This window comes from Populus euphratica, unplaced genomic scaffold (assembly GCF_000495115.2).
Source record: "Populus euphratica unplaced genomic scaffold, PopEup_1.0 scaffold30.1, whole genome shotgun sequence".
NCBI lineage: Eukaryota > Viridiplantae > Streptophyta > Magnoliopsida > Malpighiales > Salicaceae > Populus > Populus euphratica.
In genome coordinates, this window is record NW_011499869.1 from 894,539 (window position 1) to 907,585 (window position 13,047).

Below are 13,047 nucleotides of genomic sequence, written 5' to 3' on the forward strand. Positions count from 1 at the left end.
AAAAATTCTCTCTTTAAAAAAACACAAAATTTCTTCCTTTGATTGGCTCCTTTTCCCTCTCCCTTCCCTTCTTAAATTCTCCTTCACAAAACCCTTCCTTTCTCATTCCCCCCTGTCTCTCTCTTTCTCCCCTCTTCGTTTCTGCAATATATAACTTTTTTTTTCTTTTTTCGTGGGTTTTTTTTTTGTATTTATATATTAAGGGTTTTTCTTTTACTTTTCTTTCTTTTTTCGCTTCTGTTTTTCATTAATTTCCGAACTTTTTCGAATTTCATAATTGTGAGTTGGGATTTCAAAAATAAAGTGTAGTGATTATATTTTTCTATGATTTAAATGATTTTGAAGGTTTGCTGGTGTCAAGTATGTTCTTGTGCTGATAGTTCAAATAAATAAATTGTATAAGAGTAAAGTTTTCTGCTTTAAACTTGAAAAAAGAAAGAAAGAAGAAGAATGGAATCTAGCAATGGAAAGGAAGCAGAAGGGGCAATGAAGGAAGAGAAAAGCAATACCCATCAAGAAGTAGAAACTGTTTCAAATGCAGAAGAGCCGAAATTGGGCTCTAAAGTGGGTAGTATGAGCAATAAAGAAATGTACTTTAGAGCAGATAAAATAGATTTCAAGAGCTGGGATGTTCAGCTAGAGAAGCATTTAAGCCGTGCATGGTCAAGGGATACGGAAGTGCAATCAACAAGAAAGGAGGAGTGGGAGATTGATCTGGGAAAATTGGATATAAGGCATGTTATTGCTTACGGGACTTATGGGGTTGTGTATAGAGGCAATTACGATGGCCAAGATGTTGCTGGTAATGCAGTTTTTATTTATTTTTCTCCTTTTCCTGCTTACTTCCGGAATTTTTCATTCAATTTCTTTGTTTTTTTCATTTTCAGTTGCTGACTTAAAGAAATTTCGATAATTTGAGAGTTTACCTCTGCTAACTTACTTTTTGCAGTATAACTATAATTGAATTCCTTATGGGTGAAATGAAATTGTGAAATATTCTGTCTGTGATTAATGGCCATTAGGTAGCTGTAAATTTCTTCATATGTAGAAAAGTAAAAAGATGGTAAAGGAATTTAGATGTCAGGTCTGACGTTATGTTTAAAACATTTATGTTATGGGACAGAATAAAAGGTTCACATGACAATCTATCACTTTGAAACATCTCTGATAGGACATTTAGGGCTTCGTTGGTATGGTATGTTATGGTACGGTAGATGTTGCTCTCTAAAGCTTTTTTTTTTTTTTAATGTATTAAAATAATATTTTTTTTTATTTTTTAAAATTTATTTTTTATCGACACATCAAAACAATAAAAAAATAATTGATTTGAAGCTTAAAAAAATATCAAGCTATTGCATCGCAATTCCAGACAAGTCCCCGTATTAACGACTGCATTTCAAGACAATAACTTTTACGTTCCATGTAAATTACGTTGTTTTTTATAACTGCAACTGTATGTATCTTATTGCACACGGTTTTTTCTTTTTGTCTGGATTGTGTTTTCGAGAGCTCATAAAATTCGTTATTAGTACATAGTGCTTTGGCAGAGAGGGTTGAAAAGTATGCGGCGGAAGCATCACTGGCTCTGTGGCTTATAGGAAAGCTGACTTTTAGTTCATATGTCTTTTAGATAAGATTAACGTAAAACTTTTGATATTAAACAGTAAGGCATGACGTTTTACACTTTTTTTTGAACCATTGATTAGTATTCTTAAACATCCTTGGTTAAGTTTTCTTGCTGTCCCTCCTGATTTTTTTTATCCGAGTAAATACTCTGGTTTAATTTCTTCTTGCCCTTTTTGGTTGTGCTTCGTTGTTTGGAATGAGATAACAAAAGGCATGGCTTGAGCGAGTCATGGTAAGTGCAGCTACCCGGCTTTTGCGATGTCACATAAATTTGGCTGGGGTGCTTGTATGAAGGAGTTTTGAACTGGTTATATATTTGTTTAAATCCTCGGTGTTTTGCTGAAGGAAAGGGTGTCTTTCTGAATCCTCCCCACTCTCAAATTATTTAAATTCCTTCGATGTTGAAAAGTTTGGTTATATGCTAAAACGTGCATTTCTTTGAATATTTCAGTTTTACCCAAGAGGAGACATTCCCTTTCTTGCAAACCCTGCTACAATAAAATTGTAAAGATTGTACAAAATTTTAAGTCAATCTACTGAGTGCAAACTCTATTTTGAAGGATTTATTTAAAAAATTCTGAATTTGAATACTTTTATTTTTAGATATTTTCTATTGCAATACTCTGTTTCCCTCTTTCAATGTTCTAAAGCATTCTTTGTGTTCAGGTTCTCATTTCTTTCTGTTTTTTTTTTTTTTTGAAATTTACACTTCCTGTCCCTTTGACCGTGAATATACAATGTTCATTGAATGGAGAACGAAGATCAAGTTGAGCCTGCAGATTATTGGTTTTAATGGCCTTAACCTTCTTTCATCCTGCTATCATGTGATTGCTACACTGAGTCAATTATGCTGTTCTGTACTGACAGTGGATGATGTGTATAGAATGACACGTTTTTATAACAAAATTGGAAATAATCCTAGAATTGCGAGGTGCATTGTAACCCTCCAAAATCATTTCTCGTTTCTAGCAGGACATGCATAATCTTGCTTCAAATTTATGAGAAAAAGACTTGGTGAAATTCCTTTGTTATAGATGTTGCTTTGTAGTATATAGGTGTCATTATTTTACAAGCAGTATCCATATAAAGTTTTTTTTAACCACAAATTGTTTGATAGCGTTGCTGTTAAGATTGGTTCAAATGTAGGAAGCTACAATGTCTGTTTGATACTCTTTAAGCGTGTCTGTGTATATGTTATGGCATGATGATAATGTGAATTGTCAACTCCGCCACCCAACCTGTTATAATAGCCTAAAACATCAAACTTCAACTCCAAATGTGCAATACGTACTTGTCTCGGCAAATTCCTCACTGCCAACTATTAATTATTACAGTGAAGGTATTGGACTGGGGGGAGGATGGCATTGCTACTGATGCTGAAACTGCGGCTCTCCGAGCATCATTCAAGCAAGAGGTTGCTGTTTGGCAAAAGCTTGACCATCCTAATGTTACAAAGGTAAAGGATACTCTGTCAATCAATGGCTTGATGTCTTCTGCAGTTACCTTTCATTGATAAAAAAATCACTCAAAGTTCTTTCTTGCTTTTCTATTGTGATAGGTGCTGTTCCATAGATTTCCATCACAAGCTTTCTTGATGCATTGCCATTGTATCATCATCTTAAAATCTATAACTATAATTATCCATGACAGTTTGTTGGAGCTTCAATGGGAACTTCCAACCTGAAGATCCCTTCCAAAAGTTCTTCAAGTGATAGTGTCAATTCTCCTCCTTCCAGGGCGTGTTGTGTTGTTGTTGAGTACCTTCCAGGTGGGACGCTTAAGAAATTTTTAATCAGAAATAGGAGAAAGAAACTTGCCTTTAAGATTGTGATTCAACTTTCCTTGGACTTATCTAGGGGGTAAGTAAATATTTTCAATTAAAATGTTTGTTATTCGATGTTTATTTATAGATTTTGTTTGGTTTTATCCAATTTTGCAGTCTGAGCTACCTTCACTCTAAAAAGATTGTACATCGTGATGTTAAGACAGAAAATATGTTGTTAGATGCTACTAGAACTTTGAAAATTGCTGATTTTGGTGTTGCTCGGGTTGAGGCTCAGAACCCAAGGGATATGACTGGGGAAACTGGTACTCTTGGATACATGGCCCCTGAGGTATCCACTGTTCTTCCTTTTCTGTTGTTGTAGTTTTCCCTTCACATGAAATCCTTACAAAAGAGTTTAACACGAAGTGATTGTCCAGGTCCTGGATGGTAAGCCTTACAACAGGAAATGTGATGTATACAGCTTTGGCATATGCTTGTGGGAAATCTATTGCTGTGACATGCCTTATCCGGATCCTAGTTTTGCTTCTGAAGTTTCATCTGCAGTTGTTCGACAGGTTTGTTTGCTTTTATATTTTGATAACTGTAGTGGGAGGCCCCGTTTTTATTTCTTATAATTTGGAATGCCCCATAGTTTGATCCCTGCAGTTGCAATTAGTTCCCAGGGTGCATGCTGAGGAAAACACCTACGTATGGTAATATGAGATGCATAATGTATGATGTCATACAGAGTTGAACCTCAAGACTTACTTACGTGACTAGAAAACTGCTATCGTGCAATGTGAAAAATACTGATGTTTGTATGAGCAGAAGCACTAAGGTATCTCTTGTTTCTTTAAATAGCTGACCCAAAGATTAACACACATGACTAGATGATTGACGCTGAGGGGAGTGTGATTATTTGTTTGAGTAATAGCATTAAAGCCGTGTTCTTTCTATTGTCATCATAATGTTGATCCATAGGACCAGGTGACCTGATTAGTGTAAGTTTTATCAAACCTGGTTGGACTTCATCTTACATTGTTGATTTGGTTGCACTGGACATTGCCTTCGTGGAATCTAGCCTGTTCGCAGTTTTAAGATACCATGTTATGTTGATAATTTCAATGTTGAAAGCGATCTTGGCAGCATTTGAGGCCAGAAATTCCTAGATGTTGCCCAAGTTCATTAGCCAGTGTCATGCGAAAATGTTGGGATGCAAATCCAGAGAAGCGCCCTGAGATGGACGAGGTAGTTGGGCTGCTCGAAGCAATAGATACAAGCAAAGGGGGTGGCATGTTACCTGAAGATCAATCAACTGGCTGCTTGTGTTTCTCCCCAGCTCGTGGTCCATAACACCTTTCGCCTTCCACCAGTCTTTGATGCTCATAGTATTGAAGCAATCCACTAGATCGCAGGTTTCTCTAGCACATGAACTAGGAATTTAGATGCCAGAGAATTTCTGCGTCTAGTTGATTCATCACATGTTATCAGTGTATTGATATTAGCTCTGCATTTCTTTGTTGCATAGAATTATAGAATTTGGAAATGTTGGAGCTACACATTTATTCTTTATATTTTTCCGTGAGTACATCATGGACATCAAGATGGATGGCAGTAAGAAACCACGAGCATACGCAGATGAAAATGAATCAAAACTTTACATTTTAATAATATTCGGCCTGTAACCAAAAGTTTGGGTTTTTCTTTCTCATCAAGGGTCGAATCAGGTAGGTTTTAAGAACATATTTTGCCTAAAACTAAAGCAGCTGAAGCAAGTAGTAGTGCTGTAAAATTATTCTGCAAGATGAGAATCACAGGATGCTAAAGCAAGCATGTTGCCGCTACGAAAACAACTAAAGATAAGCATTTGGGATCCTTGCCTGTGCAATTTTGATGACGATATTATTGGATAAGCAAGTGGCCGTGTATCATGTACGGATGGCGTCAGAGAAGTGGAAATCATCTTGTGGCCGACGGGATAAATGCTAGTGGCAAATTGCTAATGTTGGTAGAGTGGAATCTCGCGTCAGCCGCCACTGGTCTGGCAGATAAGCAGCCAATGCTACCTTTCTACGTGTAGGTTGGATGAGATAGTGATTATGATTTTAGTTGAAGAAAGTGATGGGATTAATGTTGGCTAATTATCATTAGAGTTCTGCTTGACAGCACTCTCTCCTTATCATAGCATTTGCACTCGTCTCTCGAATGATTTAACACGAGGAGATTGGTGATTGATCATTCAATATTTCACATGATTGTAAAATTAACAAGAATATTTATTAATGAATTTTTAAATACTTAAATATCTACCTCGTTCTTCTTAAAAAAAAAGAAGCTCTCTACCACTATATTTTGTTAAATTAAATGACTCTCGAAGGATATGGATACAAGATTTATAAACACCGGGGGCTGGAAAGTAAACATTCAAAGTGGAAAGGACATTATTGCTAATATGTAAGAGTCTTGGGTGTGAATGTCCACAACCTCTGTACTCTATAAATACTCCTGTCACACCAAAGCGCAACTGCAATCTCACAGTTGTCTAGAGACTCTAGACACTGCCGCGCCTAACAACTTCAAAACACACAAAAACCCCCTTCCGCACGACACAAGTTTTAAGATGTCCCACCCAGCCGCCGAAACCTCGTCGTTTATGGTCGATTTCCTCCGCCAATCAGGTGGCGTTGCCATTATCGACGGCGGTCTCGCGACGGAGCTCGAACGGCATGGGGCTGACCTCAACGATCCCCTCTGGAGCGCCAAATGTCTCCTTACTTCCCCTCACCTCGTCCGTGCGGTAACCCCCTCTCTTCTATCTCTTCTCGCACACCCCGATGTGTTTCTGTTTCCGTTGAAATTGATGTTGCCTCTGTTTAGTTTTCGTGTATCCTTTTCTCTTTTAAGTGCGGACCAAATGGTGCCTTTAGACCCTATAATCTTTTTTGTAATTCAAATAATAATAATAAAATAATCTAAGACTTAACAAAGAAAGAAAGATTTGTGTTATTTTCGCTGACAGAAATTTAGAATTCATGTCACGAAAAGGGGAATCTGTGATTTTAGAACCCTTTGAGAGAAATGGGAGGAGGGGGGGGGTGTCAAATTGGAGATTTTGATTGTGAATGAGTGGCAGCAGCTTGCAACGGGGATGGGGCAGTGATAAAATAAAATAAAATTGGTGAAGAGTACGGACCGCCATGTGGGCTGTTTTCAGCTATATCCATCTATGACTGGGTGTGGGTTTGTGTTTCTGGAATCAGCTTCTTAGATTTGATTGTTGTTTGGCAGTGCATAAACTCAGTAGATGTGAATTATCACTTCTTTTTTTTAGCTTACTTGGCTACAAATTACAATCACTCAGCTATGCTGTTTTGTATTGGTTGGAATTTGGCCGCGATTTCAGAGAATTTAATATAGTATACTGTATCAAAGTTGAACCACCCTGCTTTCTTATTTTATTTTTATGATATTGGACCTCTCTGGTTTTTTTTCTATTTGTAAGTAATTTTAAGCGTGTTGATCTAAGGATTGAACGTTGAACTTGGACAAGCATCAATTGGTTTTGAACATTAAATGCATAAAACATCACCCTCATTTTTTCCCAACCCCTTTTTAGTGATGATATGCCAAAATCTTCTATTTACCGACATTGATTGTATTTGTGAAATTTTTGCTTTTCTTACTTAAATTGTTCATTTTAGCCCAAGAAAAATATATCCCTAAAATTTTATGGATGAGAAATATAATTAATGTACATATAAAAAGGAAAAGAAATTAACGTAATAGGAAACAAGTTTAATTCCCAGAAATCACAATGACTTTCATCTTAGGAAAAATTCCATTTAACTGCAAGTTTTTTTCTACTTAACTTTTTACGGAGAAAAGGTTTTAAATGTCTGTAATTGGTACTGGAAACAGTATTTTATCAATTCCATTAATAGAAGCTTTGTTTCGGAAAACTAAATGCAATTGATAGTATTCATGTGTTATCAATATCGATAATGGATCAATAACTAACATATTAAGAATTGCTGCCTTCTTTTGTTATTTAGCAATCTTTTCAAAATATTTTTAGTTCTACATGAAATCATATGGAATACTGATGTGGTATCGTTCCATTGGATAATGTGTTGCTCGATTGAGCAGGTACACCTTGACTATCTTGAAGCTGGTGCAGATATTATCATCACAGCATCTTATCAGGTAATAACAATGATCTTCCCCCCTCCCCCTCTCTCTGTGGAGCTTACGCTCAGTTTCGCTTGAATGTGGACAGGCCACCATTCAGGGATTCGAGGCAAAAGGTTTTTCCAGAGGAGACAGTGAAGCCTTGCTCAGGAAAAGTGTGGAAATTGCTTGTGAGGCACGAGATATATATTATGGTAGATGCAGAGAAGGTTCTCCTGATGGAAGCGATGATGGTAGGGTTCTGAAACATCGGCCTATTTTAGTTGCAGCTTCCGTTGGAAGCTATGGAGCTTATTTAGCTGATGGATCCGAGTACAGGTTAGTTAACCTCTAACTAAGTCATTGCATGAGCCGCATCACCACGCATATCTATTTGTATCAAGCACCACTTGACAGTCATATGTCTTAGTTATATGCACTTTTATTCTAAAAGCTTTGTGGAGACTTAATCTTCGGAGTGCTTTATTGGATCTTAGAAAATTTTAGTTATTTTATTTTTTATTCTAATAGTGATGTGGAGACTAAATCTTAAGGGTTCTTTACTGGATCTGAGTAAATGACCATGGTCATAAGCTTGATGGCATTGGAATGTGGTTCACTGTCTTTGCTCAATGAGGCTGTCCTACTGTCCTTCATGTAAGTGAACTCTAAAGTATAGTTTTTCTATCTCTAATTGTTGTTTTCCCTTTACAGTGGGAATTATGGTGATGCGATTACCCTTGAAACCTTGAAAGATTTTCACCGCAGAAGAGTACAGATCCTAGCAGAATCAGGTGCTGACCTCATAGCATTTGAAACAGTTCCAAATAAGGTAGAAGCTCAGGTATTGATCGAACCCTTTGTCATGTTGCATTATCTTAATTTCTTGCTCTTAGAGGAATGTCATGATCAAATCTAAGAAATAGGAAATGGTGTTAATACTGCTGCCACAATTCATTGTTGTGCTTATTTTCCCTTTGACTAGGTCTTTGTTTGTATAGGCATATGCCGAGCTCTTGGAGGAAGAAGGCATAAAGATCCCTGCATGGTTCTCTTTTAACTCTAAGGATGGCATTAATGTAGTCAGTGGTGACTCTTTGCTTGAATGTGCCTCCATTGCCGAATCATGCAAGAATGCAGTTGCTGTGGGAATCAACTGCACACCTCCTAGGTTTATTCATGGACTGATTCTGTCCATTAAGAAGGTATGCTTTTCGTGTTCCTTCTATTCTTTTCTTATCATTTTTAAATGCTCTTAATAAATTTCAGAACTTCAGTGTTCATTATTGGTGGTCATAAATATCTCCATCTGATATAAAGTCAGAGCTATTCATTTGTACAATAAATGATTATTGAAACTCTGTATTTTGTTAATGAACTTATTTGATCCCATGCCAGAAATATAAATAATTACGAAGCAAGCAGAACCTTAGACAATACTCGCAATCTATGTCCTCAAATTGGTATCAAATTAGTTGTCAACGACTACACCTAGGTCATTTTTTATTTTATTTTTTTTGCGGTAAATTTATTAACAATTGCCTAATTTCTGCAACAGTGTGAACTTAAAATTATCACAATTTTACTTTAGTTAAAAAGTCAAGAACTTTGATTGAATTTAGAACTGAATTTTAAGAATTTTACAATCGTGATAAGGTCCTTGGTTTTTAGAGATGTAAGATGATATTGATGGTTTTTTTCTATGTCCAGAATGGTCTTGCACTATATTCCACTATGCAATGTTGTTATAAGAATGTGGTCATGGATAACTGTTAGTTTTGAACATCTCTTGATGCTAGATCACTGGGGTGGGGGGGTTATACTGTAGGCAACAGCAATACCACCTGCCCCTTGAATTTATGATTTCTATGTTAAAATAGTTGCTGGATACAAAAATAAGAATTGATTCCATGTCTTTAGTATATTTATCAGCATTAGAATTAAAGTTTAACATGTGTCTGGCACTGTGTGATTTTATCAGGTAACTACGAAGCCGATAGTTATTTATCCCAACAGCGGTGAGAGTTACGATGGAGATCGAAAGGAATGGGTGGTGAGTTCATTTTGCCTTGTTTGTAAGAAATACTTTTCTTAAATTTAACTGTGTCAACTCACTCTCGGTTGCAGCAAAATACTGGCATATCAGATCAAGATTTTGTATCATATGTAAACAAATGGTGTGAGATCGGGGCTGCTCTTGTTGGAGGCTGTTGTAGAACAACTCCTCATACTATAAGATCCATATACAAGACTCTTCCCAATAGATCTGCTGCTCTATCCTCGCAGTGACCACGGAGAGGATAATGTAATTCCAACCCCAAACATGGATGCTGGAAAGGGCTTTGCATGGTCTGAGATTTTTTCCCTGGTGTGGAGAGAGTCTAACCAAATCTAATCAAGGCCTGAGTTGAAGTTTTGTAGACGATGAGGTTTCTATTTCATGAGCTACTTGTATTGACAAGGTGACTCCTGCTGAACTCTTTCTGACCCGAGGATCCATAGCTTCTTCGTATTTTTTTTTTTTATATATATATATATCTGTGCAAGGCTGATCCGAGGATCTACGGTCTTGGTTTCTGTATTGTTGGAAGACATTATTTCAAGTTGAATAAGGTATTTCAAGTCAACATCTAATAACCCCCTATAAAATCGTTTAATTTGAACGTTATTTTGATTCCTGAGCAACTTGCCACAAGCTAACCCGCTCGAATAACAGTAAAAGGTTAACGGCATAGTAATTTTGTATTTCATATCAATTTTTTTTTTAATAATTTTTTTTATTTATTTTAATTAAATTTTTTATGATTTTATATTTTTTGTGTTCATGCTAAAAATAAATTTTAAAAAATAAAAAAATATTATTTTGATATATTTATAAATAAAAAGTAACTTTATCATATTTTCATATTAGTTATAACTAGTTAAATGACTTGTGCGCTGCTGCGGGTCAATGATTTTTATATAAAAAATATCAAAAAAAAATTAAGATCTAAAAATATTAGGTTTTTTGTAAAGTTATACCCAAGAGTCTTGGGTGTGATTGAATATTAATAATAATATTAAACTTGCATGATCTAAGTTTAAGTGGGTTTGATTGTAATACCAGACTCAATAGTCTTGGATGTGAGTCTGGATGCAAGGTTATGTTATAAAAGTGTGATGATTAAATATATTAATTAAAAAAAACCAAAAGAAAGAAAAAAATTAATGAAGAAAAAAAAATCTAAATTAACTGAATTAACCCTTTAAACCAGATCAACCCGTCAAACCTTGGATTCATGTCGTGAAAGTTTGATAACTAAATAAAAACAAAATTTGACGGGTAAACACAAAATTAACTGGGCTAACCCGTCAAATTCAGAATCCGTGTCATGAAAATTTGATAACAAAATTAAAAAAAATTTTGAATATTAACAAACTATATTAAACAAAAAAACATTAATTAAAAAGAAAAAAATAAACAAAAAGATATTAGCTTTTTCACTGTGGACTATAGTGTGCAGTCCACAGTTAAAGGTATAAAAACAGCAATAAAAGAAAAGGAAGAAAAAGAAAAACTAAAGGCATCAGTCGATAACTAAATAGAAAAAAATTTAATATTGATGAACTAAATTAAATAAAAAAAATATTAAATAAAAAGAAACAATAAAAGAAAAAAAACTTATAAGAAGAAAAAAACTAATGAAGAAAAATAAAAAAAAATCTAAATTAATTGGGTTAACTCGTCAAACCTGAGATTCGTGTCATGAAAGTCTGATAACTAAATAGAAAAAAATTAAAAGACTTAAAAAGAAAACGAGAAAAATAAAAAACAAAGGCACACGCCACGGGTTAATTTTTTTCCTTGAATAAAAAATATCAAAAAAGGCTAAGATCTAAGAACATTGAGTCTTTTTGCAAAGATATGTCCAAGAGCCTTTGGTTTAGCTACAACGCTTGACCCAAAAGTAATATTTGTAATATTAATAATAATATTAAACTTACATAATTTGAGTTTAAGTGAGTCTGGCTACAATATCGGACCCAAGAGTCTTGAATGTGGGTCTGGCTGTAAGGTTGTGTCATAAAAGTATGATAATTAAATAGATTAATTAAAAAAACAAAGAAAAAAAATCAACAAAAAGAGAAAAACTAAAGAAGAAAAAGAAAAAAATCTGAATTAACTGGGTTAACCTTTCAAACCAAATTAACCATTCAAACCTGGGATTCGCATCATGAAAGTTTGATAACTAAATAGAATTTTTTTTTTTGACGGGTTAACCCATCAAGCCCGGGATACGTGTCATGAAAATTTGATAATTAAATAGAAAGAAATTTAACATTAAAAAATTAAACTAAACAAAAAACAATTAATTAAAAAGAAAAAAAAAAGCAAGAAACAAATTTCAGGTTAAATCGTCAAACTTTAAAAAAAGAAAAAAAAATCCAGGTTAACTCATCAAACCCGGGATCCGTGTCATGAAAATCTGATAACTAAAAAAAAAATTAACATTAACAAACTAAAATAAAAAAAATCATTAAAAGAAAAAAAAAACACAAAGAAAAAAACAAAAAAAAACCCATAAAGGCATAAAAAGCAAAGAAAAAAAAGAAAAAAAATTAAAAATAAAAAAAACAACTTAGTGTTTCACTGTGAACTGCACAATGAAACACTAAACAGTTTTAATATATGTTATTAATTAAAAACAAATTCGGGTTAATTCGTCAAACCAAGTTAACCCTTTAAACCCGGGATTCGTGCTATGAAAATTTGATAACTAAATAAAAAAATTAGCATTAACAAACTAAATTAAACCAAAAAAATTCATTAAAAGAAAAATATATAAAAAAAAAGCAAAAAAGAAAAAACCCATAAAGGCATAGAAAATGAAAAAAAAATAAAAACTAAAAAAAACAGAAAACAAAATGAAAAAAAAACAATTGAAAAAAAAGAAGAAGAAAACTGCTCAGATTTCACTGTAAATTTGCATAGTGAAACACTGAGCAGTTTTAGTTTTTTTTTAATGTGTTTTTATTTTTTTTATTCAATTATTTTATGTTTTTATATTAGTTTAATTTTATTATGTTAATATTAAAATTAAATTTTAAAAAATAAAAAAAATATGATTTTAATATATTTATAGACAAAAAATAATTTCTTCATTTTTTAAAATAAATTCTTAATGTGTTTTATATTTTTAATTTGAAAACATGTTAAAATATTAATTTTTAATTTTTAATATTTATTCATTAAAATTATATAAAAAAATATACTAAAGAAAAATATTAATTCACGTGCATTTTTCAAACACATCCGAGCACCAAAAATAAATGGTGATTTAATCGAGGAACATAATTAAGAGTGAAGTGTCAAAAGGCAGTTCTGGCCAGGAGCACCAAAATGCAGAACCCAAAAACTCGCAGTGCTCCTATCCTGTCACCAATGTAAATGCAGAACCTTTGCTGTCACCAAGAAATGCAGATACCACTTTCCCTTAACCTCCTCTTCT

General features: G+C 34.0%; 2 protein-coding genes across 4 annotated transcripts; both read left to right on the plus strand.

Moving 5' to 3' along the window:
• Positions 1 to 213: 213 nt before the first annotated feature.
• LOC105126822 (serine/threonine-protein kinase HT1) lies at positions 214 to 5,091 on the plus strand. 2 transcript variants are annotated; one of them, XR_842500.1, is made up of 7 exons: positions 214 to 802; positions 2,961 to 3,082; positions 3,277 to 3,485; positions 3,566 to 3,740; positions 3,829 to 3,966; positions 4,249 to 4,392; positions 4,538 to 4,629. XR_842500.1 is itself a non-coding variant. In XM_011027822.1 (6 exons), exons 1-6 carry the CDS (start codon positions 451 to 453, stop codon positions 4,742 to 4,744), a joined length of 1,203 nt encoding a protein of 400 aa, XP_011026124.1. In that variant the 5' UTR covers positions 214 to 450; the 3' UTR covers positions 4,745 to 5,091. The 2 variants fall into 2 exon arrangements, 1 of the variants encoding a protein (XP_011026124.1); XM_011027822.1 differs by lacking the exon at positions 4,249 to 4,392 and having other exon boundaries at positions 4,538 to 5,091.
• A 759-nt stretch (positions 5,092 to 5,850) lies between these two features.
• LOC105126823 (homocysteine S-methyltransferase 2) lies at positions 5,851 to 10,226 on the plus strand. Of its 2 annotated transcripts, none has more exons than XM_011027824.1 (7): positions 5,851 to 6,211; positions 7,538 to 7,594; positions 7,668 to 7,897; positions 8,273 to 8,402; positions 8,560 to 8,763; positions 9,540 to 9,611; positions 9,686 to 10,226. In XM_011027824.1, exons 1-7 carry the CDS (start codon positions 6,155 to 6,157, stop codon positions 9,845 to 9,847), a joined length of 912 nt encoding a protein of 303 aa, XP_011026126.1. In that variant the 5' UTR covers positions 5,851 to 6,154; the 3' UTR covers positions 9,848 to 10,226. The 2 variants fall into 2 exon arrangements, with proteins under 2 accessions (XP_011026126.1, XP_011026125.1); XM_011027823.1 differs by having other exon boundaries at positions 5,859 to 6,188.
• Positions 10,227 to 13,047: the final 2,821 nt, after the last annotated feature.